General features: G+C 42.8%; 1 protein-coding gene across 2 annotated transcripts in view; it reads left to right on the top strand.

The window, feature by feature from the left end:
* BICRAL (BICRA like chromatin remodeling complex associated protein) overlaps positions 1 to 26,540 on the top strand; it is a 60,295-nt gene that overhangs the window by 19,567 nt on the left and 14,188 nt on the right. For both annotated transcript variants that reach the window (XM_077337948.1, XM_077337956.1), the window contains exons 3-10: positions 3,536 to 3,584; positions 4,223 to 4,291; positions 7,905 to 9,602; positions 17,116 to 17,206; positions 20,955 to 21,055; positions 23,760 to 23,821; positions 23,959 to 24,104; positions 24,416 to 24,510. In XM_077337948.1, coding sequence (XP_077194063.1) covers positions 3,536 to 3,584; positions 4,223 to 4,291; positions 7,905 to 9,602; positions 17,116 to 17,206; positions 20,955 to 21,055; positions 23,760 to 23,821; positions 23,959 to 24,104; positions 24,416 to 24,510 — 2,311 coding nt within the window. The remainder of the gene's footprint in view (positions 1 to 3,535; positions 3,585 to 4,222; positions 4,292 to 7,904; positions 9,603 to 17,115; positions 17,207 to 20,954; positions 21,056 to 23,759; positions 23,822 to 23,958; positions 24,105 to 24,415; positions 24,511 to 26,540) is intronic.

Below are 26,540 nucleotides of genomic sequence, written 5' to 3'. Positions count from 1 at the left end.
ATCTCACTAGCAAAGTGTTCCAACAGGCTGGGGTCAGGACTGAAAAAGCTCTAGCCCTGGTTGAGGCCAATTCAATTTCCTTGGGGCTGGGGATCCTGAACAAGTTCTTTGGGGGACATACTGGAAGAGGCAATCCTGCTGATATGACCATCCCAGACTGTTTAGGTATTTGAAAGTCAAAATCAAAACCTTGAACTTGATCCGTTCCTCACTCTGGAGCCACGGCAGTTTGGGAGAGCACAGGTTTTATATGGATCACTAAAGCATTCTGGATCACTAAAGTTTCTGGAGAATCTTCATATTAGCCCTGTGGACAGTGAGTTATTGTAGTCCAGTCTGGAAGTGACTGTTTCATGAATCACAGTGACTAGGTTGGGAAGCAACAGGTATGGTGCTAGTTGTTGTTGTGCCTGGCAAAGGTGGTAAAAAGCCTGGTGAGCAACATTAGTCACCTGGAACTCTATAGATAAGGAGGTATCCAGAGTCACACCTAGGCTCTTGATGATCTTCTAAGTTGTTAATTGGACTCCGTCAACACTTGGGAGCTGTGCCACCTGTTCCACCTACAGCATGCTAATCCAGCTAGAGAACTTCAGCTGGATTTAATTTAGCCAATTCTGCTTGAGCCAATCCACCACAGCCTCTAGATATCTGTCCAAGAAATCTGGGGGTTCACACGGATGACCATCGATCAGCAGTTACAGTTTTGTGTCATCAGCATATTAATGACATATTAATGACATCCCAGCTCAAAACTCTGGACCAGTGAAACTGGTCAAAACTCTGGACTCATACTAGGACATGCCATTGAGAGTTTCTCTCCCCTAGTGCCACCCTCTGTCTCTGACTTTGGAAAAAGGATTACAGCTATTTGAGAGTGACATCTTGAATCCCCACATCAGTTAGGCAATGGGCTCATGAACAGCAATGTTGAATGCTGCTTTTAAATGCAACAATAGAAGAAGCACTACCCCACCTAGGTCCAGCTATGTCAGGAGATTGTTTGTAGGGCAACCAATGCTGACTCCACCCCATGGCAAGGTTGGAAGCTGGACTGGAATGGATCAAGAGTTGATGTTTCATCCAGGAAACTCTGTAGCTGCTACATTACTTGGATCTTTGCCTTGTCCCCTGGAGAAAGTAATAGAAATGATTTATATTCCTCAGGACTGAAGTTACTAGGTAAAAATAGGAAGGCCTAATATGTCAAAATTAACAATGACACTCATTGTGCAATCAAGCATTTATTTGTAGTTAACCACCACTGAAAATACAGCAGTATATTTTTAAAAACTATAGGAGATCCCCATGAGGCTCTTTGAGCCTTTTGACTCCCCCTCCCTCTGATCCTTGTGCAGTGAAGTGCCCAGGAATTCATTAGGAATGGAAGACATACATGAGTCCATGAAACAATTATCTATCTGTCTTGTTCCTTATGTGCAGCCCGTGCTTGTGGTCAGACCTACTTAAGTGATGCTTAGTTGGTTTTCCCCTTTTAGACCTTTGTGGTCACACTAGTCAATAATGTATAGCCATTAAAGTGCTGTATACTTTTTCATATTTGGTAAATAGAGATAAATTTAAAAACACAAATTGTCTGAAGATGAATGTCATAGTCATAGGGTTTACTGAAATGCAGTCCTAGACTGAATAACTTGTGGACCTTATACACATGTATTATCTATTAATTTGCATAATTTATTATAATTGTAAAGTTTGAATATTCAGATCACTTTGGTATGACTGAAAACTAAGTAGGAGGGAAATTGTACATTACGAGTGCCAGGGAAACTTTTATCACATAAATGCTTTATAGTAAACTAGGGGCAAAGCCCATTGTATTCAAAATACAATGGGCACTAGCCTGGGTGCCGGTGGGGCGGGGGGGTCTCAGGGCTGGTGGCCCCTCCCCCCCTTTGATGTGCTGGCTTCGCCGCGGTGACAGGAGCAGGCCTGGCGCAGGGCCTGCTCCTATTGCTGTGGCAAAGGCTTCACGGCCCCTCCTCCCCTGCGGCCGCTCCTCTCCTGGCAGCGAAGCCAGTGAAAGGATCGCTGCCACCCCCCTCCCTGGCCAAGGTGGCTGCCTCGGCGGCAGGAAAGGAGCAGGGCCGCCGCGTCTTTCCCGCACCCTCCTGCCCAAGGTGGCTGCCTCACCGCCGGGAAAGGAGCAGCCCCTCTCTTCCCCGGCCAAGGTGGCTGCTTCGCCGGCGGGAAAGAAGCCTTTCCCGGCGGTGAAGTGTCTCCCTGCGGCCAACTCAGCGGCCAGTTCAGGGCGGGCCAAATGGCCAATGGGGAGCTGCGCTGCACGCGGATCCCCATTGGCCACTTGGCCCTGGAGTGACACTCGGAGGGCTCCTAATTGGCCCCTCCGAGTTTTTATCATGGACTCGGCCCGCCCCTTTCTCCTCCCACCTTGCCCTTACTCTTTTATTTATACCGCTCCACAGGATCGATTTATAGATGCTCTAAAAAGGTAAAGGTATCCCCTGTGCAAGCACCGAGTCATGTCTGACCCTTGGGGTGACGCCCTCTAGCGTTTTCATGGCAGACTCAATACGGGGTGGTTTGCCATTGCCTTCCCCAGTCATTACCGTTTACCCCCCAGCAAGCTGGGTACTCATTTTACCGACCTCGGAAGGATGGAAGGCTGAGTCAACTTTGAGCCGGCTGCTGGGATCGAACTCCCAGCCTCATGGGCAAAGCTTTCAGACGGCTGCCTTACCACTCTGCGCCACAAGAGGCTCTTTATAGATGCTCTATGCATCATGAAAAGTAGATTCAGGTGGGTAGATCATGTTGGTCTGAAGCAGCAGAACAAAGTTTGAGTCCAGTAGCACCTTTAAGACCAAGAAATTTTTATTCAAGACAAAAGCTTTCATGTGCATGCACAGTTAGGCAAATAAGGTATTTGGAGAAGTGTATATGCATATGAAAGTTTATACCTTGATTAAAATAAGACCAAAACTTTGTTGGTCTTAAAGGTACCACTGGACTCAAACTTTTTTCTATCATGAGTAATAGTGCTTCTTCCATTGACCATTGGAAACCTGCAGAAAGCTTTTTTTGGTTTCCCAAAAGTTTAAGGTGATATAATTTGAAATGACTGTTCTAGTTTATGTGAACTGATTAATATGCAAACTGATTAATAAGCTGGTACAGTTCCACACGGCCTGTCAGATGGAGCTCTTCCAATGAGCTTTTGGTTGGGGCCTGTGATCTGGTAACATCTATGGTCCTCCCTGACAAATATACCCCCACTTTAGTTATATCTGGCCTGGGATAAATGTATTGGCAGCAATAAATGTTCAGCTGATAATGATATTGCTGCTTTATTAATACTTTTAATTATTAATTGGTTTTAATTTTTAATGTGCCATAAGTGCTTAATGTGTTATTGTTTTAACTGGATTCATAATTATGTATGCACACTACCCTGAGCCAGTCTTAGAAGGGCATTTTAGAAATTAATAAATAATAATAATAAATGCAGGTTGGAATATAAAGTTTATATGATGTCTTTGTTATATTTTTAAAGTGATGCCCAAGCACTGAATTATTTCCTACATGGAGCAGGCAGTAAATCTGTAAGTCACATTCTGCTAAATCTATATATCTGATTGCCGCGTCCCCTCCCTGTCATGTCCACCCAATAGGACTTCCCAAAAAGAGGGTATAGATTTCTACAAACTCAGGGGAACCCCAAGTGTACAGGAAAGCCTTTTTTTGTTTTTTTTAAAGGAACGCCGCTAGAGTTAAAATGACAACCCAAACTGTTCATTTGCAGACTTCCTGGTAGGAAAAACATTTGGGTGGTTTTGGGGGTTGTTGGAACAACCCAGAGTGGTGCTTTGTGTGCCAGAATTTTCATCAGAAGGGGAAAGATGAACTGGGGCTGAAGATGGGGAAGAAATAATCCAAGGGATTGGGGATGGGAAGAGCCAGCGTGGTGGAAAGAGCAATGGGTAATGGGAGGAAGAAATCTGAGCTACCCGGCAGGAGGGAGGAACAGCAAAGGTGGAGGGAGACAGGGGGCAAGTTGTGGACATGGGAGAAGCAGGAATCAGCAAACTGGGTCTGGGAAGTAGTATGAGAAGGAGGAGGCATGTTATAGGAGAGAGGGAGTTTCCATTCCCCTGTGACTTCTCACGGATGCTATTCTTGTAATTTTACTAATTGCACTAGTGTTAACTTAATCTTGTTTTTCTGGTTCGTGCTCTTATAGAACAGTGAGGACTTGATGAATGCAGGATATTCTGCAGCCAACTCAAATTCCATTTTCGCCAATACCAGTGTAAGTACACAGAAAAACTGTAGTTTTATTTCAGATATATGTATAATTGCCGTGGTTTGTTTATGCTATACAAAATGGAATGGATATGGTATTTGGTTATATTGTCCAGTTCTAGTATATCATATTATATATATTATACTGAGTTTTAAATGCTGATTTCTTTAAAACTTTGGGCATCATTCATCTCATAGGACCAAACTATAAATTGTGGTGGGTTTATAACCATTTTGTGACTGCTGATGCAATTGTGGTTCTTTAAAAATCACAGTCTGGATTGAGTATATGGCTATCCCAGAAGTTCTTGATCCAAACCCCCCCCCCCCAAAAAAAATAAAAATAAAACAAAAGCAAAACTTTTTCAGGTGCAGAAATAGCCCGATTTCTAAATTTGAAATGACACTGGGAAAATTAACTACAAATGATTTTAAAATGGAGGTGGTGGCCACAGGATGTCTCCATGTCTGTCATCACTTGTAGTTTGGACTACTTGTCTATAGGACTAGTTTTAGAGATCTCCAGATGCACGTGAAGACTCTAGAGTGGTTCAGAAATGCATCATAATCACATACCAGCCTGTAGAATAACAATGAGAAGCCCTCTACAATCATATCCTACCAGAATATTCAGTATTGTGAGTTGTGGTGGGCACAGATGCTTTGCTTGCCATCAGACTGTGAAGCCTCTGGCTAGTTCAAGCCTGTACTGGCAAGAGGGCATGGCAAAGGAATGCCCTCAACGTTCCTTCAAGTTACATTTACTCAGCAGTTCAGGTTTGGGAGGCTGGGAAGAATGAGTATTCCTGAATCTGCTTGTATGGATAAGCAACTGTGGATGGAGTATCCTATTCTAATTGACTCCTTTCTTCCCTGTTCCAGTTTCCTTGCCTTGCCTTGACAAGTAAAAGCATCTGGTAGGAGCCTTGCAGACTATTTGTCTTTAGAGTTCTCCATCCTGAGTGTACTATTCTAGGATTAGGGTCAACATACAGGTTGCATTCAGTGTGATCTTAAATGAAAAGGCTGGATTGAGCCCTTTTACATGATACTGTTAAATGGAAGAGTCAGTAACAGCACAATGAACACTGCCTGCCTCAGCCCGTCAATGAAACTGAAGAGCCAATCAAACGAATCACCCTCATGGCTCCAAAATGCCCCTTTCCCTTTAATTTTTTTTAAAATCCGAAAACACACATGGCAACGAATATGTGTTAATTCATCGCTTCTTTGCTTCACGTAGAACTGTATTTCATTGTAATTTCCCCCCCAAAATGGCTTTTTACACAAGGCTAAACCAGAGGGGAGGTATTCATTGGAGATGGAAAAAAACCTGCTGAGGGAGCTTTTACAGTTCCTCCATCCACACTAATTGCACATGCGTGCAATCATTGACACGCGTCTCCAAGAAAAAAAAACATATAATGCATGTTAGTGCAGGCAGGGCAACATTCGGGCACACAGTAAGTAGGGGACTCTGTGATGTTATGATGCTCACTTTGAAAGTTTAAAGTTTAAAACCTGTTGAACGAAAAGCGTGCTCGCTTGTTCGTTGCTTTATACGGTTTGTAGAGAAAAGGCATTCCTGTTTGCCGGAAGCTTGGGGGCGGGAGCAGAGAAGGGACCTTCTTCTTAACGCTATTTTGAGAATGCACATGTCTTTTGCTGATGTGTTTCAGGTTGTTCTCAGGAGTCAAATACTTTTTTAAAGGGAGAATCCACTTTTTACGATTCCCCCGAAGGGCTATAAAAAAACGAATGTTACGTGAGTGTTGCTGGAGAGCTGAGGTTTGTGTACAACGCCGTGCACAATGTCAAAAATGTAGTGTTTACAAAGTGTTACAATTCAGCTACAGCGGAATGGACCTTGGATTCAGAAAGGATTCAGAAAGGTTCTTTTATAGGGCTTTGGCTATAGTGTGCTTGATTGAATGAATCCATTCCTCTCTCTTGCTGCTCTGGTCAGAAGCCTGTGTAGGGGTTTTGGGAGATTTTTTGAGTGTGTACTTTTTCCTGAAAGGGACCTTTCTGTCATTGAGGAAAGCCCTTCTAATTTCTTGGCAATGTATTATGTTTTTACATTTTTCACCCTTGGCCCTTTTGTGGTACAGATAACACTGCAAGCTGCACAAGGCTCCTTCATGGTGCTTGCTGACCATCCTTTCTTTGGCCACATCACACCTGTTTTCACTTACTTTCATTATTACAGCAGATGTCTGCTTATTCTCATTCTTGCTAACAACTTTGGAAGTAGTGATCAGTAGTTTCAGATTTTTCTGAGTCTCGAGACTCTGTCACTATCATACTTTGCACCTCTAAGTGGAAAAGAATCTCCTTTGAGGCTGTAACAGTTTGGACCCTGCTTCTTTTGCTGTTGAGTATGTTTTGGTCCTTGGTTTGGACTCACTCTGTTAACTTTCCTCTTTCTTATTGCATTTCTAAATATATTGCAAACAGCGGTATAGCCCCTCTATGCATTTTTGCACTTCTCTGGTGCTTCATTTATAACTTTTAAATACTTTTTATTTTAGTATGCAGCACTTCCAACTGTGGAATGAGGACATTATGGGTTCTAACCCAGGGGTAGTCAACCTGTGGTCCTCCAGATGTCCATGGACTGCAATTCCCATGAGCCCCTGCCAGCATTTGTATTTGCTGGCAGTGGCTCATGGGAATTGTAGTCCATGAACATCTGGAGGACCACAGGTTGACTACCCCTGTTCTAACCTATGCCCCCTCCACTCATGAAGTTTCAGAGGGTTAGGGAGATTCCCTACTCGGTCTCACAACACTGTCTTTACACTTGCTGCTGATGTCAAACATCCTTGAATGTGACTTTTGTTGGTGTTTGGACTGCTAGTGATCCAACAGTACTTTGTTTTGGTGTCTCAGATTCCAGGAAGGAATGGTCAGCATCCTCACAAAACCCATGGGTTGGTAGAGGCTATCACATTCTGTCTTGAATGAATGGCTGTTCAGTGCCACATTATGTATCATGGCTGTCCAACAGAGTGTGTTTTTTGGGGAAGAGTATACAAGGGAAATGAGTTAACCTCCCCCAAGTCCTTGCCACCATTTCTTCAAAGGATGGTGAATCTTTCCCGCTGCTTTTTCTCTGCAGCCTTGTCCCTCCTTTCCAGCTGCATTTATTCCATTTTGGGTTCCACAACTGTTTCCATCACCAGTGTGGCTGGTGGTGAAGTACCTCTCCTTCCCATTTGTGCTTCTCCCTTTAAAATGGTCTAATCCTAATACCTGTTGGGACTGGAACAGCCACAGGTTGTGGAGGTGAAGGATGCAAATTGCCACTAGTTAAGTTCTCTTTGCAGTGTCTTGTGTCCCCATTGTTCTGGGATGATCAGCGGAAAAGAAGTCTTGTTGGGCTTGGCTTCACTGCCACTTGTCTGTTACCTTCTAGGCTTCCCACCTATTTCTTGTACTGTCTAATTATAGCCAGAAAATCCAATTCAAAACCTGCTAGCTTCCTGCACAATGCTCAAGAGCAGTGCTCATTAATTTAATAGTCCAGCTGACTCTTTTAGTACTGATATTTTTAAGGAATGCTCTGAGTGACATTTTAAACAAATTGATATAACTTGTTCATTTTTTTTTCTTTTTAGAGCTCTGATACTAAGTCATCAATCAAAAGTGTGGGTGGTCAGCTTGGAGAGGGGCCAAGTGATGGACTACAGTTGCCAAGTAGCCTTCAGTTTCTTGATGATGAACTTGAATCTTCCCCATTACCTGATCTCAGTGAAGATCAGCCATTTGATATCCTTCAGAAATCTCTGCAGGAAGCTAATATTACTGAACAGACTCTGGCAGAAGAGGCATATCTGGATGCCAACATAGGTTCCAACCAACAGTTTGCACAAGCTCAGCTTCATCCTCCCTCATCAGCATCTTTTACTCAGGCTTCTAATGTTTCTAATTACTCAGGTCAAACGCTGCAACCTATAGGAGTGACTCAAGTGGTACAGCAACCAGTTGGAGCATCTTTTGCAAGCAATACAGTTGGTGTGCAACATGGCTTTATGCAACATGTGGGGATCAGTGTTCCCAGCCAGCATTTGTCAAATAGTAGTCAGATTGGTGGTTCTGGACAGATACAGTTAATTGGTTCATTTAGTAACCAACCTTCCATGATGACACTCAATAATCTCGAAGGATCTCACATTATTTTGAAGGGTAGTGGACAGCAAACACCTGCGAACATGAGTGGTGGACTCTTGGTTCATAGACAAACTCCTAATGGTAACTCAATGTTTGGCAACTCAAATTCAAGCCCAGTAGCACAACCTGTAACTGTTCCATTCAATAGTACAAATTTCCAGACATCTTTGCCTGTGCATAACATTATTATACAAAGGGGTCTTGCTCCAAATTCGAACAAAGTTCCCATCAACATTCAACCAAAGCCTATTCAGATGGGACAGCAAACCACTTACAATGTGAATAGCTTGGGAATACAGCAGCATCATGTACAACAAGGGATCCCTTTTGCTTCATCAAACCCACCTCAAAATTCAGTGGTTAGTCCACATATGTCTGTTAATATTGTTAGTCAGCAAAATGCAAGAAAATCAGTTACTCCTCAAGGAGTAAGTAATGCCAGTGGTAGTATTGTTATCCATTCTCCTATGGGACAGTCTCATGCACCTCAAAACCAGTTTCTTATACCCACAAGTCTGTCAGTAAATCCTAATTCAGTTCATCATATCCAGACTATAAATGGACAACTGCTTCAGAATCAGCCTTCACAGATTGTTTCTAACCAAGTGTCAACTGAGCATGTAATGCTGAACAGGAACTCTACAAACATGCTTAGAGCTAACCAGTCATATTCAGGACAGATGCTGAATAATCAGAATGCTGCTGTACAATTAGTTTCTGGTCAAACTTTTGCAGCTCCTGGAAGCCAAGTTATAGTAAACCACGGAACTTCTCAGATTGTTAGTGGCCAGGTTCCACTGCAACAGGCATCTCCTGCTGTGTTGCATTTATCTCCTAGTCAAGGAAATATCCCCCAAAGTAGAACAGGCTTTAGTGCCATGTCTCCTGGGCAATCAACGGGATCAAGTATGTCATCAAGCAACCGGTTTACTGTTGTGAGTTCTTCTGCTTCAGTACACCACAGCATTGGCCCATCAGCCCAGTCTGTTGCTTCAGGAGGAAATTTTGCTGGAGATCAACTTACACAACAAAATAGAACACAGCTAGCAGTTAGTGCATCACATCGTCTTCCAGTTTCCTCTTCCAAGTCTGCCAGCACATTTAGTCATGCATCAGTAACCCAACCTCAGTTTTCTTTTGGCCAGGTATGGAGTGATGCAACCTTACTTGTTAGTGTATTTACTATTGTTTGCTATTTAATTCATAAAGTATTTGGAATTGGGGTTGAGTCATTCAGTGACTTAAGTTCAAAGGATACCAAATTATTGAGAATGGTGAAAGCCGCTGATTATGAAGACATAAATGAGAATCCATCCTGATTTGGTAAGTGGGCAGCAACATGTTCAGTGTTGATAAATATAAGGTTATGGACATTAGAACAAAATATTCTAACTTTAAATATATGTTTATCAGTTCTAAGTTGTCTGAGACCAAGACTGAAAGATATCTTCGGGTTATAGGAGGTACCTCTGTCAAAATGTCATTTCAGTATTCAGAGGAAGAAGAGAAATTGGTTTTTATACCCCACTTTTCACTACCCAAAGGAGCCTCAAAATGGCTTACAGTTGCCTTCCCTTCTTCCCACAACAGACACCCTGTGAGGTGCTCAGTCAGAACAGCTTTATCAGTGCTTTGGTGAGCCCAAGGTCACCCAGCTGGCTGTATGTAGAGGAGTGGGGAGTCAAACCTGGCTCTCCAGATTAGAAGCTACTTCTCTTAACCACTATACCAAGTTGGTTCTCAGTGGTGATAAGAAAGGCAAATTCAGTGTTGGGGATTATTAAAAAACAGATTGAGAATAAAGTGGCAAATACTACAATGTCCTTGCCCCGGAGGGACGGACCAGAACCAATTTAAACCAGAAATTTCATTTAAACATCCAGAAGAAGTTCCTGACAGAGAGTGGTTTCTCACTGGAACAGGCTTCCTTGGGTGGTGGTGGGTTCTCCATCTTTGGAAATTTTTAAACATTCTTTGTTGGCCTGATTTCCTTTTACCACTAACCAATCCTAGCATAATTGCTTTCTCCATTGAGTTGGATTGCATGGTATGTCCAAAGTAAGTGAGCCAAAATTTTGTGATTTTGTCTACCAGTGATATGTCAGGCTTTATTAAATCTGCAGGTGATACTAAACTGGCAAACACAACAGAAGACAGAATCGGAATACAGGATGATCTTGATAGGCTCGAGAACCGGGCTAAATTGAATACAATGAAATTCATTAGGGAGGTGGTGGGTTCTCCATCTTTGGAAATTTTTAAACAGGCTGGATAGCCATCTGACAGTGAGGTTGATTCTGTGAAGGTTCAAGGGGGTGGCAGGTTACAGTGGATGAGCGATAGGGTTGTGAGCATCCTGCATAGTACAAGGGGTTGGACCCATGAGGTCCCTTCCAACTCTGATTCTATGTATAGAACCATTATGCGCCCCCATTTGGAATATTTTGTACAGTTATGGTCACCATATCTTAAAAATTATATGTGCAGAGCTGGAAAAAATATAGAAGGAGGGAACAAAGATGATCAAGGGGTTACAGCTGTAAAGCTGGAGAGTCTGGGACTTTTTAATTTAGAAAATAGAAGTCTAAGGGGGATGTGATAAAGATTTGTAAAATTATGAATGGCAATCTTATGCGCTTGCAGAGATCTTCCTTTCCCAATAATTTCCTCTTTCCCTTTCCTGTCTCTTTCCACAATAGGGACACAAAACAGCTTATATCATTCTCCTTTCCTCCTCTCAAACCAATCCTGGAAGCTGTCCTCCTGTCTCTACCTAGCTTTTATGGATAGTAATCAAGGCTTGACAATACTGTTGTGGTTGCCTAGCAATGATGTCCAAGGACATTAATTTCTTAAAGCTACTGGTACTCCTTTTATTTTGGGTGGTTTATTTATTTAGATTTTTATACCACCCTTCTATAAAGCTCCTCAGATTCTTCTGCAAACTACTCCCCCCCCCAGGTTTGTAGAAACGTCCTGCCAGTTCACAACTCTTAGTCTTCAGATTTAAGTTTCCACAGATTTAACCTTGTTGCTAATTACATATGTTGATGATGCGTAAGACTGGAGCAAGCTTTTTCTCTCCATGTTATAATACGAGACTTTGGGGGCAGACAAAAGGAAATTTAATTGCTCAACGAGTAATAAAATTGAGGAATTAATTGCCAGTGATGGCCATGAGAATAGATTACATTAAAATTGATGACTTTAAATGTAAGACAGACTCATGGAGGATTGGTCCATCAGTTGTTAATAACCATAATTAGTAAAGGGTCCAGGCTTGGTTGCAGAAATCAAGAGGCTTGTAGCTCAGCTAAGGTTGGGAAAGGCCCTAGAAAGTGATGTGATCCTTCCAGAGTTGATCAAAATGGATATTGAATGTTGGGCACCAGTCCTCAATTTTTTTTCACATACATTGACCAAAATGTATAGATCCCCAGAGATTGGGGTCTGGCCATCATCATCAGCCTGATAAGAGGGTGAAATCAAGGTATGCTGACACAATACATTAGCAGTCAGAACCCTATCTACACTCATGAAGAAACAGGAAAGTGTACTCTTTGACCAGATGCCATGTTTTCCAGTAGCTGCCTAGATTCCTCAGATGATAGCAGCAGTAGCCTGCAGTTACTCAATTGTTAGCTTTTCTTTCCCCTCCCAAGACAAAATGCCTATTTGTAGGTCAATAACACCTAGGAATGGCTCTCACCTTCAGTGTGTGTGTGTTTTGGATATCCTGCATATACCTGATGCAGTTTTCTCTAACTCTTCCCTACCCTTCACACTCCCTCTAAACCTAACCAGTCCCCAACCTGTACCATACCTAAGCTAAGCCTAGCCCTAATATTAATCCCAAAATGAATTCAAAATGTGAACATATTTTTACATGGAAAATAATCATAGAATCATAGAGTTGGAAGGGACCTCCAGGTTCATCTAGTCCAACCCCCTGCAGAATGCAGGAAATGTTAAATGGCATTTATTCATTTCATGGCCTTTCCTAAACATTCCTCTAACTCTGACATAGACTAATGCTCACACTAAAGCTCATTCATTGGCGAGGTTGATTATAATTAATACAATGTAAAATAATATGATAAAGTAAATCTGGTTCATTATGGCAGACCCTGTGCATTGAAAAGGTGGTTCCCTAGCTTACATATGGTTCACAGACATGTCTCTACAATGTCTACTTTAGACTAGAACCACCCCAACCCCAACTCCTCAGGTCTTTATTTGGAATACTTGGTTTTGTGCCCAGTGCCCTACTTCAGCTAGTAGGGTTGGTTCCACTAGAAGTGTGTGCCTGGTTACTAACAATATAATTCTGACACAAATTAAACTCCCCAGCCCACCCCAGATTAACTTCATTAATCCTTTCAGACAATTTTCACTCAAGGTGGATGAGAGCAATAGAGGATAAATTGCAACTACTTGGTTTCTCCAGTACAGCCTTACTGCATGTTGGGTATCCAGGAGCCAGAGCACTAATCAAACAGTGCTCTGGCCTTCAAGTCAACAGATCATGGTTACAGTCTGCTCCAGCAGTGGGGAACTGTAACAAAAAAATTTATTCCATCAAGTTACCTTTATACAGTAGCATTTCCCAGATACCACAAAGCTTTCACTCTGACCTGATTTAATGCCCTCCCATCGACCTTCTTGAAGGGTGTTATGCGTGTATCCCATATGTACAATGTTTGTGTCGTCAGTCTGGAATCATAGAAACAATCAAACATGTCCTCATACATAGTCAGTTTTACCAGGCCATTTGGAATTATGCACACTACCCCAATTCTTTCTTTCTTTCTTTCTTTCTTTCTTTCTTTCTTTCTTTCTTTCTTTCTTTCTTTCTTTCTTTCTTTCTTTCTTTCTTTCTTTCTTTCTTTCTTTCTTTCTTTCTTTCTTTCTTTCTTTCTTTCTTTCTTTCTTTCTTTCTTTCTTTCTTTCTTTCTTTCTTTCTTTCTTTCTTTCTTTCTTTCTTTTCTGCCTGCCTGCCTGCCTGCCTGCCTGCCTGCCTGCCTGCCCTCCCCATGGCTCAGGACAGTTTACAGAAAACATTACATGAGCAATAGTACAAAGAAGTTTAATTGTTGACTGAGTCAACAATCATAACACCATCTTTAACCACTCCTGGCGGAGCGGTTAATATAATCCGTTAAGGGCACCTAAGGTGGGCCCTGTCTGTGATGGGGAAGGGTGCCCATAGGCCCCCTTCTCCCGGAGTGACAATCAGAGGGCCCAATCGGCAGGCGCAAAGCGCCTGCCGATTGCGCCCTCTGATTGTCACTCTGGCGCCAAGTGCCCAATTGCGAGCGGCGCTGTGCGTGGCTCACAATTGCGCCCTTCACGCAGGGCTGCCTAATCGGAGGCGCAAAGCACCTCCCGCCCCGCCCCCTTCCTCCTTGCCCGCAGTCGCATGCCTGCTGCCATCACTCCCCTCACCTCTCCAACGCCAGCTAGCGGCCTCCGCACCCAGCCGCCGACGCCTCGCCTCCTCGCTGCGCTGCCGACGCCGCCCCAGGTAGCCAGCGCACTGCGGGGGCCCGCCAAGCCGTGCCGCGCCACGGCCAAACACACTCGCCCGCTCCCCAACTCCATGCGGCCCGCCCGACCCGCGCTATGCTGCAGCCCCATCGCCCTTGCAGACTCCCACGGCCCGTAAGAGCCGCCCCCACCCGTCCCACACCCGCGCCGGCCCCGCCGCCTCCGAGGACCTGCTAGCGCCCGCTGCATTAAGACTGCAGCGAGCTTATTTGCTAGTCAGTCATATAATAACATGTTCAATGGTGATGTCAAATGCAATCCCATAGAATGTGTTTATCTGGATAAGTGGGGATTCTGGAGACCTAGTAGATGTTATCGCTGGCCTTGACCTGGTGGAAGAGCTCTGTTTAGCAGGCCTTGCGGACCTGTGATAGCACAGACAGGGCCCAGATCTCTTAGAATCATAGAATCATTGAATGGTAGAGTTGGAAGGGACATCCTAGGTCATCTAGTCAAACCCCCTGCACTATTCAGGACTCACAACCTATCTCTCATCCACTGTAACCTGCCACCCCCTTGAGCCTTCACAGACATGACCTTTTGGTCAGATGGCTATTCAGCCTCTGTTTAAAAATTTCCAAAGATGAAGAACCCACCACCTCCCAAGGAAGCCGGTTCCACTGAGAAACCGCTCTGTCAGGAACGTCTTCTGGGAGCTCATTCCACCAGGTGAAACAACCTGGGCCTGGTTGAGGCCAAACGTGCTTCCTTGTGGCCAGGAATCACTAACTGGTTGGCATTAGCTGAACGTAGTGTTCTTTGGGGGGCATAGGCAGACAGACGGTCTCAGGTATACTGGACCCAAACTGCGTATGACCTTAAAGCTAATTATCAAGACATTAAGCTTGATCCAGGTTTCAATTGATAACTATTGCAGCTGTTGGAGTATGGGGCTGATGTGGGCTCTCCAAGATGTTCTCGTGAGGACCCTGGCTGTTGCATTCTGGACCAGTCATAGTTTCCAGACCAGGGATAAGTATAGGCCCATGTAGAGTGAGTTGCAGAAATCCAGTCTAGAGGTCTGTCACATGGATCACTGTGGCTAGGTGTTCTAGGGCCAAGTAGGGTGCGAGTAGTTTGGCTTGGTGCAGGTGGGAAAATGCCAGCTGCGCTACTTTTTTTACTTGCACCTCCATGGAGAGGGAAGGGTTTAGGATCATGCCCAGATTTCTGGCAGAGTCAGCCACTGACAGCTGTACTCCATCCAGGTTGGGTAATCGTGCTTCCTCGCTTGGACCCTTCTAGCCCAGCCACAGGACCTCCATCTTTGAAGGGCTGTGCTTCAGATGACTCTGCTTGAGCCATCCCATCACTGCTTCCAGGCATCTGGCTAAAGATTCTGGGGGTGAATCTGGGTGGTCATCCATTAGGAAGAGCTGGGTGTCATCTGAATATTGAACCTCTGCACCAGTGGGGCAAGAGGATGCATAAAAATGTTAAAGAAGATTGGAGAGAGGGCCATTCCTTGCAGGATTCCACAAGTGAATTCACAGCGTTTTGATTGTCTATCTCCAATTACTACCCTCTGTCCATGACAACCATGGACTTGCTGACTGTTTCAACTAAACTACCCTTAAAAGTATCAAGATTTTGTGTTTTGTCATGCTTAACAAGGCAGAAGGACACAATCAGTGTTTTAATAATTTTATTATTACTTTTAATTGTAATTTTTTTGTACTGAGCACCTTTTTATGCATCCAATTTTTATTTTATATATTGTTGATAATCTTGACTGCTGATCTTGGATCATATAATAATAATAATAATAATAATAATAATAATAATAATAATAATAATAATAATAATAAAAACTACAGAAACAGGTAAGTCAAGGAAACTTCTGCATTCAGATGCAGCAAACCTTTGAAACCCAGTGCTAAAAAGCCACGTCAAGGGATGCCTTGTCCTCTGTGCTCTGGTTGTTGGCCCTCCAGGGCAACTGGTTGGCTGCTGTGTGAAACAGGATGGTAGAATGCATGGACTACTGTTCTTATGATGGTGGGTGTATTATGCAGTTCATTCAAATATCTTCTGAGTTATGTCTGTTTGCTGGGCTTCAGTTGTTTTAATGCAAAAACTTTTCTTTAAGGAGGCTGAATTGTTCTCATTAACAAAATAAACTTATTTGCTTAGTTAGGAGTTCCCAAACCCCTGGTATAGATATCCAAGCAACAAAATACATTGCAGCTGATGACTGAATGCAACTTATTGTGATTATTCACATCTTTCTTGTGTTTGTCTGTATGTAACTGTTTTTATTAACTTAAAATATTGTAACTATTTTTTTCCAATTCAGGGGACTCAAAGCAGTTTACAAAATGAAGTATACAAAACAAAATACAACTTAAATAAAGATCTAAACCCAGCAGATGCATAATACATTCCTGAAGTAGGTGATAAGTCACAAGGTCATATCAGGACAAAAGCTTACACTTCTGATGATGCTTAGGCTTTAGCAGTGCCACCCTTATCAGAGTTATACCCTTCTAGGTCTACTGATTTCAATTGCCTAAGAAAGGTGTAACCGAAGGATAGGGAGATAGGATAGTACATACTCAAAATAATAACTATCCAATCTTCATCATCATGCTGCATATTTGTTGTAATTTAGTAATTTACTACTAATTTACATCTCCTTATATCTTTACTCTTATGATTTTTGTTCCATTGTCTGAGGAAGTGTATATGCACACAAAAGCTCACACGAATAAAACTCTGTTGGCCTTAAAGGTGCCTTTGGACTTACATTCTGGTCTAATACAATACAGTTATGTTTTAGTTCTAAGCAGAAATGTCATCTTCCCCACCTCCCTCCTGTTACTGACGCTGTCTGTGCCTCCTCTAAATTGTGCTCCTGTGTGTCTGGGCCCAAAGTGTGTGTTTGTGTGTGTGTGTGGGGGGGGGGAGAGCAAATTGGGAGCCTGCAGCAGGAGGGAGAATTGTCAAAATTCTTCCTCCCCTCTTTGCAGATGGAAAAGCTGTTCTGTCAGAGGAGGAGCTGCTGCTTCTCTGGATCTCTTAGGATCCAAATCACAGTGTTTGTAGGCTTCCTTTGTTATATGGGTATTTCAGGTTTTGATTAACTTTTGTATCTGTGTGATAACTTTACAGGCTCAAAAAAAGGTTACAAACTTGGCATCTTCAGTTTCATCAACAAAGGCACAGGATAGTATGAGACAACCACAATTAACAAGTCTTCTAGGTAATACCTTTTCTGATCAGCTCAAGTTCTGTTATTTTTTAATCCCTTTGAAGAAATAAAATTTCTCCTTAAATTTCTAAAAAAAAAAACTGTTCTCATGAATTTGTTAAATATTAATAGAAAAATTTAACCTAGAGTCTCATTTTTATTGATAGTATACACACAAATAAGGTATATGTATATCTATATATTGTTTTGTACCTATGTAATGCAAACTGAAATTACATGCATGATCCATGAGTATTGGATTGCAGGGGTTTTGTATTGCAGGGGTTTCCATGCATGCTGTCCATGCATGCCAGGACACCCGCCAACATATTTCCTGGTGCCCCTGCAAGTGCTTTTACAAAATGGGTGGGGCTAGGTAGGGTTTTTGCTCAACGGGACTTTTAATTGGTTGTGTTGATTAAAAGGCATCATTTTAAACAGAAGTGCTGGAAGACTTACTATGAGAAGTATGCATAATTTTGCTTCTTGACATTGTGTCAGAGGAAAATTCCAGCATTAGCAGAATTAAATCTTAGTATACAGTTCTGTTTGTGCAACATGGTAGTCTATATTCTATATTCTATATTCAGTTCCCTTCCTTAGTCTAGCAGCCAGAAGCAACTCCATTCAGTTCATCCCACTCTTGGGAGGTGTTCCATTCAGTTCATCCCACACTTTTAAAATGAATTTTTAAAGCTTTTTCAAAATAAAGGGCTCTGCACATTCTGCTCTGTGAATTATCTACTGGGTCAAGGTCTGCATGTATTGTGTTCTCTCTGTTGCATTGCTGTTAGCAAAATGGATATAATTGTGCAAAGATTAAATCAGCAGTGGACTATAAAAAAGACATGCCTTCCAAGTAGACCACTCAAAGGAGCTGGTGTGCCATTGGGAAGCACTGGTGGACCTCTGATTGACCTCACTCTGAGGGTCAATCAGAGGCTATTCCCTGCATCTGCACTGAGTGAGGAGCACCACCAGCCTCCGCTGTAGGGGCCCCTCTTCTGGCTGGACTCCCCACCTTTGCATGTGGCATGAGAGCTGCTGGGGGAGCCTCCTTCCAACTCTCTGACCCGCACCATGACAAATGGTGCAGTGGGGGCATGCCACTGGCTCCCAGACCCACTCAGTGAGAGCTGGTGGGGTTGGGGGTGAGGTTACCACCAGTTCCTGGCCTGCTTTTAGAGTGGGCTTTACTCCTAGTTTGCAATAAGATTTTACACTGGGCTTGGTGTAGTGGTTAGGAGTGTGGACTTCTAATCTGGCGAGCCGGGTTTGAATCTGCGCTCCCCCACATGCAACCAGCTGGGTGACCTTGGGCTCGCCATGGCACTGATAAAACTGTTCTGACTGAGCAGTAATATCAGGGCTCTCTCAGCCTCACCCACCTCACAGGGTGTCTGTTGTGGGTAGAGGAAAGGGAAGGTGATTTTAAGCTGCTTTGAGACTCTTTCGGGTAGAGAAAAGCGGCATATAAGAACCAACTCTTCTTTTTCAACATCTGTCTAAATGTCAACATTTTAAATTTGAGGCATGATCCTGTCTATAGTTGTGTTTTGAGTCCAGCTGTTTTTAATGGAAAAGTAGTACTTTTACTGATTAATCCCATAAATGATTTAATCTTTAGAATAAGGTTCTTATCTACCCAACAATTGTTTTAATATATTAGGAATGTTTGGTTTTAGCAAAATACCTTAAATAATCTTTTTTGAAGGGAGGAATGAATAGAGATAATTTCATTATCAGAGAAAAATATTGCTATATGGAGTCTCTCTCTGTGTCTCTGTGTGTCTCTGTGACCGTTTATGCACTGAAGGTTTCATGCTGGGGTGCAGGCTGGAGTTTTAATCATGGCAGGTTGCCCCACCTCTTCCTGCACCCACATGGGGGAGCATTTGGCCTGGTGCACCTCATCCGCCCCCGATCTGTGCTCCTGACGGGGCTGGGGCAGTGAAGTCCCCATTGCATAAACAGTCTGTGTGTCTCTGTGTCTCTGTGTCTCTGTGTCTCTGTGTCTCTGTGTCTCTGTGTCTCTGTGTCTCTATCTATCTATCTATCTATCTATCTATCTATCTATCTATCTATCTATCTATCTATCTATCTATCTATCTATCTATCTATCTATCTATCTATCTATCTATCTATCTATCTATCTATCTATCCATCCATCCATCCATCCATCCATCCATCCATCCATCCATCCATCCATCCATCCATCCATCCATCCATCCATCCATCCATCCATCCATCCATCCATCCATCCATCCATCCATCCATCCATCCATCCATCCATCCATCCATCCATCCATCCATCCATCCATCCATCCATCCATCCATCCATCCATCCATCCATCCATCCATCCATCCATCCATCCATCCATCCATCCATCCATCCATCCATCCATCCATCCATCCATCCATCCATCCATCCATCCATCCATCCATCCATCCATCCATCCATCCATCCACTCTCTGTGGACTCATGGAGGGTTACATAAAACAGATAAAAGCCTCAATAAAACCAATCATAAAACCCTTAATAGCACAAAATACAAGAAGCAGCATAATCCCCATTCCTCCTCTATCAGCAGTCAATCACTACAGGGTGGGGGTTCGCAAGATGATATAACATTGGCTGGAAGAGGGGCCCCAGTTGTTCCTAGTTCCAAACTCAACTAAAGACCTGGTGGAAGAGCTCTGTTTGGTAGGCCCTGCAGAACTGAGACAACTCTGGTAGGGTCCTCAGTTCTTCCAGGAGCTCATTCTTCCAGGTTGGGGCCAGGAATGAAAAGGCCTTGGACTGGGTTGAGGCAAGGTGTTTCTTTGGGGCCAGGGACCTTGAGCAAATTAATACCTGCAAAGAGCCCTGCGGGGAGCATAAGAAGACAAGTGGTCCCTCAGATAGGCAGAGCACAAGCTGCAAATAGCATTAAATGTTAATACCTTGAAGCTGATCTGGGCCACAACTGACAACCAATGCAGCTGCCTCAGCACAGGCTGGGTATGAACCCTCCAAGATGTACCAGTGAGGACCCTAGCAGCTTGTTTTGCACCAGCTGTAATTTCCGGGTCAAAGACAAGGGTAGGCCCACGTAGAGCGAGTTACAGAAGTCTGATCTGGAGCTGACCATTGCGTGGATCATTGTAGCCAGACAGTCTGAGAGCAGGTAGGGCTGTATGACATTTAGCAAATGTCTCAGAGAAAGTTGGGATGAATACTGATGGAGTATTGCGGTTTTTCTCAGAATGCACTAATTGCATTGTCTGGTGGGGTATAAAAATAAATGTATTGTTATAAAATATGCTTGCTCTTATTTGAGTTCCAGAAGAACCATTTAGCAACAAAAACTATTTGTGCAGAGTTGTGCAGTGTTGGTTGCCTGGTGATTGTACTATCAAAAAGACTGTTCCCATCCATTTATACTGACCCGACCTGAATAGGCAAGCCTGCTCCCATCAGATCACCGAAGTTAAGCAGGGTTGGCCCTGGCTAGTACTTGGAAAGGTGAACTCTAAAGAAGATAAGGGTCATGATTTGGGGTCAGGCAGTGGAAAACAAAACACATCTTGCCTGTCTGTCAGACAATCTCTTTCCTGCCATATTTAATTAATTAATTATTTAAATAAGCAAACAAACAGATAAAAAAGCCATCCACATAGGACTTGAGCAATTTATTGTGTTTTTTAAAGAAAAAGATTTGATGACAAATGTTTAAATGAATAAGATGGCTCATTTTAAGGACTATATATATTTTTGTAGGACAAGATACTGGAGGTAAAGTTATACAACAACCTTTAGGAACAACACTGCCACACCAGGAAAAAGTAGTAGGATCATCTTCTGTCCAACAGAATATGCTGGTAGGAAAAAAATTTCTTCTCATTTCTTCTTAAATTTTAGTGAAAATTAAGCAGCTATAAATACTTTGCATTGTTTTTATGTAGAGTGTATGTGTTGGAGCTAATGAAAAGTACATGGAATGTGTTCAGAGGCTGGATCTCTAGTTCTCCCTGTTTCTTGCAGCTCCCTGTATATCCCTGCAGCTGGTGTTGACAGGCAGGCAGTGTAGATGAGAAATCACAAGGATCACGAATCCTTCCTATGTTGCTCTTCCCCTAGTAGTCCTTTCCAATCCTGGGAAAGTTTATTCTCAGTGTTGAAGGATCTGTGTAGACTAATATTTATTTAGGTTGGGAAGGGAATTAATTTGCTTTTTGTTAGATCCTCTGTTGTCACCTTCATCTCCACTGTAGCATCGTGATCTGTTAGTCCCTTGCCCTGGGAATAAACTTTCCTGGAAATACTGCTGGGAGGAATGGGACACTGGAAAGTGGTAGCTGACAGATCATAGGATCTAATGCAAGATCTTACTCTGGTTAAGAATTCCTATTTGTGACCCTTGTACTAAACCAGAGTAGGTGGGTGGTCACCAGATGTCACAGTAAGTGGAGTTTACAAACCAAGAGTTTAGCATGACCCGCAGCTCACATTTGATAAAATGGTTTTTGTAGGCCTTCCTTCCCATTTTAACTTTGGTAGATTCTAACAGAGGAATATTCAATGTGAGAAAAAGAAAACTCTCCTCATTAATTTAACACCAATACTGACTTGATTCTCTAGAATTGTCACTATGCTCATAATAATTTGGGTAAGAGGCTAGGAAAAGTCTGCTTTTCTATGTTTGAAGATTTTTAAAGAACCAAAACCAGATAGCTTAGTCCTACTAGAATCTAAATCAGCATTTCTATGCAGTCGTCTTGTGGTGGCATGGAATATAATGGTGTCCATTCTCCAGTAATCGTGAAAAAAGTTGCAGTTCTAGTATCTGTTGGATCTATATACTCAAGAAAAACAAAGGGGGAGGAAACCCAACCTGAGGAGCAAGACAGGATCCCAAAGGTTGAGTAAACAAAAGTTATAAAAAGTAATAAGACTATTTATTATAAAGTGCACATCATTATGGGATAAAAAATGACATACAAAGGTGTCATTAAAAACTTAAATCCAGGAAAATTACATAAACAGACCTGTCCTGCACTGTAGTTCAATTCCCAATGTGTGTTCATGTGCAAGCCAAAGTGTTCAAAGAGAGGTATAGGAAAGTGCACTATAGGTATCAGGGGGAAGGAAGGATGATGCAGTTCTACTGAGGATTGTGTCAGCTGGCTTCAAACTCTGGAGGGAGTTAGGAAAAAAGAGGGAGGGAGGGGGGTGTAGCAATATTGAACTGCCTAAATGTTCTGCTATGGAGAGCATCCAGGACAGGTACATTTCTTAGAATATACCCAATGCTACTTAATTAATATTTAAATTGAATTTTACATTGATATGCCATTTGTCAAGTGAGGCAGGATAGAAATTTATAGATAAATCAATAAATATGTTGTGAATTTCTCACATTAGTATTTTTAAATCAATTTCAGAACTCATATACAATCTAATTGGCTGTATATAAAAAGATGTTTTATGTCGACATAGTTATAATTTGTGTGTATTAATACAATTTTGACCACTGAAGAAGACACTCAGGGTCAAAACGCTTTGGGTCCTTTAGTTATTATATGTGTGAAACTATTCTTGTGATTTGTTGGAATTGGATATGCAACTTCATTTTGTTGCTGCATACTAGGATTGAGTTTTTAATGGTACCTTTGTATGTCATTTTTAATCATACCAGGGGCTAAGCTGGTTGTATTCAGGAATATAAAGGCCGCTAGATTGGAGGTGTGGGGGGTGGAAGAACTCTGTGGATAGCCTCTCACTCCCCTCAGGACCTGGAAAGGCTGCAGGCTGAGGGCCCCCAGAAAGGGAACTCACCTGCAGGGGCAGCTCTCATGCAGGAGAGATCTGCAACCTCTGAGTCTTGGAGGGAAGCTGAAGGAGGAGGGGGTGATCAGGAATATGGGATGGATGGTGGTTGGCTGGCTGGCTGCTGGACAAAGAGGCAAGCCGGTTGGAGGAGGATGCACTCAGTGTCAAGTGCTGGCACTTAAGCCACGAGACATGCTCCTCCTCCAAGGTTTACCAGAAATATATTATGTGGAACAGATACTTATGTTCACTGTGTAATAAATAGTTGTATTACTTCTTAATTTTGGCTCATACAGTTGATATATTTTTTCGGGAACCTCAGAAGATTTAAAAATTCCACCAGGCATTTGCTTGAGGCTGACCAACTCAAAACCTCTACAGCCCCCCCCCCCCCCTGAAAAATCAAACCTACCCAGGGATTGTCAATGTTATTGTTCTGTTAAAATATCGTTCTGGTTGGCATGTTATATCATGATTGCTATCTGTTGAATTGTTATATATTCTATGTAAATGTTCTACAATGTTTTATGTAAATTGGCAAGAGCCATATGGAAGGGTGGTATAAAAATCTGAATGAATGAATGAATGAATGAAAACACTTTGTTGCAACGTACATTGGTGATAGAGAAAATAGGTCTGAGAAGCATTTGCAAGTATTGTATTTAATTCCTATTGGGCAATATGTATGATTCTATAATTTGTTTTTGTTAGAGGTAAGTATTCTAGTTTAACAGATATGTGTTTTGAACCCAGGTGGATGGTCATACAATAGGACAAAAGAGGCCTGCTGCTAAACAGCTAACAAAAGGAGCATTGTAAGTTGTTTCCTTTTATTTATACTTTCACTTTAGACATTTTTCTTCCTTTTGGCCTATTAAATTTTGTAAAATTGTCCCACATGTATAGTGCTATTGTAAATGTTAACTTCTGACAACAGTAATCTTTTCATTAGCATTCTACAGCAGTTACAAAAGGACCAGGCACACGCTGTGACTCCTGATAAAAGTCAGTTCAAATCTTTAAATGATGCAGTCCAGAGACTTCTTGCATATCATGTTTGCCAGGGATCACTGCCAACAGAAGAGGATTTAAGAAAAGGTAATTTTTGCTTTCATAATTGTTAACACTGTCTTCCCTGAACTTAGAGGTCTTTATAGAAATCAGACAAGCATTATATAAAGGAAAATGGCAGAAAGAGCTATTCTATCTTTGTTTTTACCATCTTCTTATCATTGTGAACCATACGTTCTTGAATAGACATCGGGATTATTAAAGAGGGGCAAACTCTTATGAGCCGTTACATAAAAAAGCAAAATTAAATTTGTAGCAAAGAGAAAGAAAAGATATGTTTTAGTTGTTAAAACATTTTAGTTAGCTGCTACCTAACTGTGTTCTTTTTGCCTTTTCAGTGGACAATGAATTTGAAACTGTAGCTACACAGCTTCTGAAAAGAACACAAGCTATGTTAAATAAATACAGATGTCTGCTCTTGGAAGATGCAATGGTAAGACTGATAAAATGATGTATATGTAAGTACATACCTCCCTATTTTGTAATGATAAACACAATATTCCTTGCTGGTCAGTTCAGTTTGGTGTAGTGGTTAGGAGTGCGGACTTCTAATCTGGCATGCCAGGTTCGATTCTGCGCTCCCCCACATGCAACCAGCTGGGTGACCTTGGGCTCGCCACAGCACTGATAAAACTGTTCTGACCGAGCAGTGATATCAGTGATATCAGGGCTCTCTCAGCCTCACCACCTCACAGGGTGTCTGTTGTGGGGGGAGGAAAGGGAAGCCACTTTGAGCCTACTTCGGGTAGGAAAAAGCGGCATAGAAGAACCAGCTCTTCTTCTTCTTCATCATTTATGATATGTGAAGTTCATCAGTGATCTTCTGTGCAGTCCCACCGGGGGAATGCATATGAGCAGGCCTGCCATCGGAGAGGTCTTTATCGCTAAGAATATTAAGGGGCACTGCACACACCAGAGTGCAGCAACCCCCTCCCCCCCTGTTCTTCTTTTGCTGCTGAAGGGGGTCATTTGTGTGGAGTCTTCAGTTGTTTGTGAAGTGAGGAATTGCTTCCCTGGTTCTCCCCATATGCTACTATACTTTAGATCTGCAGAGAGGTGAGAAGCATGAGTGGGGAAGGTAGTACATTCACTGTTCAGGTGAGGAGAATACGCTCCACTACCTGGTGAGTTGTTAGCTAGAATCTTTATGTGGGACTGCACAGAAGATCGATAATGAAAACAAAGTTGCACTTACTAGTTCATCTTCATGGTTTCTGTGCAGTCCCACCTGGGTTCTGGACTTTCTCAGGCCTGTCTCGGAGAAAAAACTAGCCAGCTTAAGCTCAAAAGTCTCCTAGGAGTGCTAGCTCCTCCCCTCACAGAGTGACTTTCCCACCCAAGGTCACGTGATGTGTGAAGACCAGGGGTGATAGGGCATGAAGATTGAAGGCCACCCTATGGGAAAAATCCCTGAGGCCTCTGGAGGCAGCTGGCCCTTCGACTTCTGTGGGCCCCTCAACTAGCAATATTTTGCTGGAACAATAAAGGGCTGCTTCAGAGCCTCTTAAGAGGAAGAAGAAAAGGGCAGTAGCCCCACCACGGGGTCGTTCTCCTTTAGCTTTGGCTGTTTCTAAGGGAGCCAAAAGGATAAATTCTCCCTCACCATCGCCAATATGATAGCCGTCGAGAGGCCACTCATGTGGACGTGAACCGGCTCCATCGATGGTCATTCAGCTTCCTAGCGCCTCACCACCGCACCAAACTTCTGCATAGGTTGTGGCGCTTCCCGCCAGCGATGAGCCTTTGCTTGAGCCAGGCTCAGAACAAGTGTCGCAGAAGAGATCAATTTCTCGACGTTATTCGACATCGACACCTGCTGGTCGTTGTTGTTCAACTTCGAATGTTGAAGGTTCTGGCTTGTCGCCTAATATTGCTCAATGCTCTCCGCTGGCCTTGTTGTGTCATCAATCACCGTCTCTTTCCAACGATGACATGCCTGTAAGGTCCAAGCAACGTCGATGTCGGAATCTTCTTCTGAGTCCTGGGTGCCAATGTTGGTACCATCGTCTTGGCGTCACTGGGAAAAAGATGCTCCAATGTCGATGAAAGAACTCAATCCTGCCACCTGGTCGTCATCGGAGTCTGTCTCCGATACCAACTTCGTCGCCATTGCCGATCCTTTTCGCCAATCCCAGCGTCTTCATCAAGATTTCCCATTGACAACAATCGACTTTGACATGCACGTTCTGACAGAACTCTTGACATTGACTCTGATTCTATGAGGCTGATATTGATATCTTGCCATCTCCATCTGATGTGGTGGGAGAGTTTATTGCTCGATCCCCCACAGATGACAGTAAACCTTATGTGCAACAATTTATTAGGATGGCAAATGCCTTAAATTTTCAATACAGGGTGAACCTGGAAAAATCTGAAGACCCCCTCATGGAATTCTTGTATTCTTCTGAAGGGGGCCCTGTTGCTCTTCCCTTGATCAGAAAAGTGACAGAGGTTCTTGATAGG

This window comes from Paroedura picta, chromosome 1 (assembly GCF_049243985.1).
Source record: "Paroedura picta isolate Pp20150507F chromosome 1, Ppicta_v3.0, whole genome shotgun sequence".
NCBI classification, from domain to species: domain Eukaryota; kingdom Metazoa; phylum Chordata; class Lepidosauria; order Squamata; family Gekkonidae; genus Paroedura; species Paroedura picta.
The sequence above is the reverse complement of the archived record's forward strand: the minus strand, read 5'-3'. Positions and strand labels throughout refer to the sequence as shown.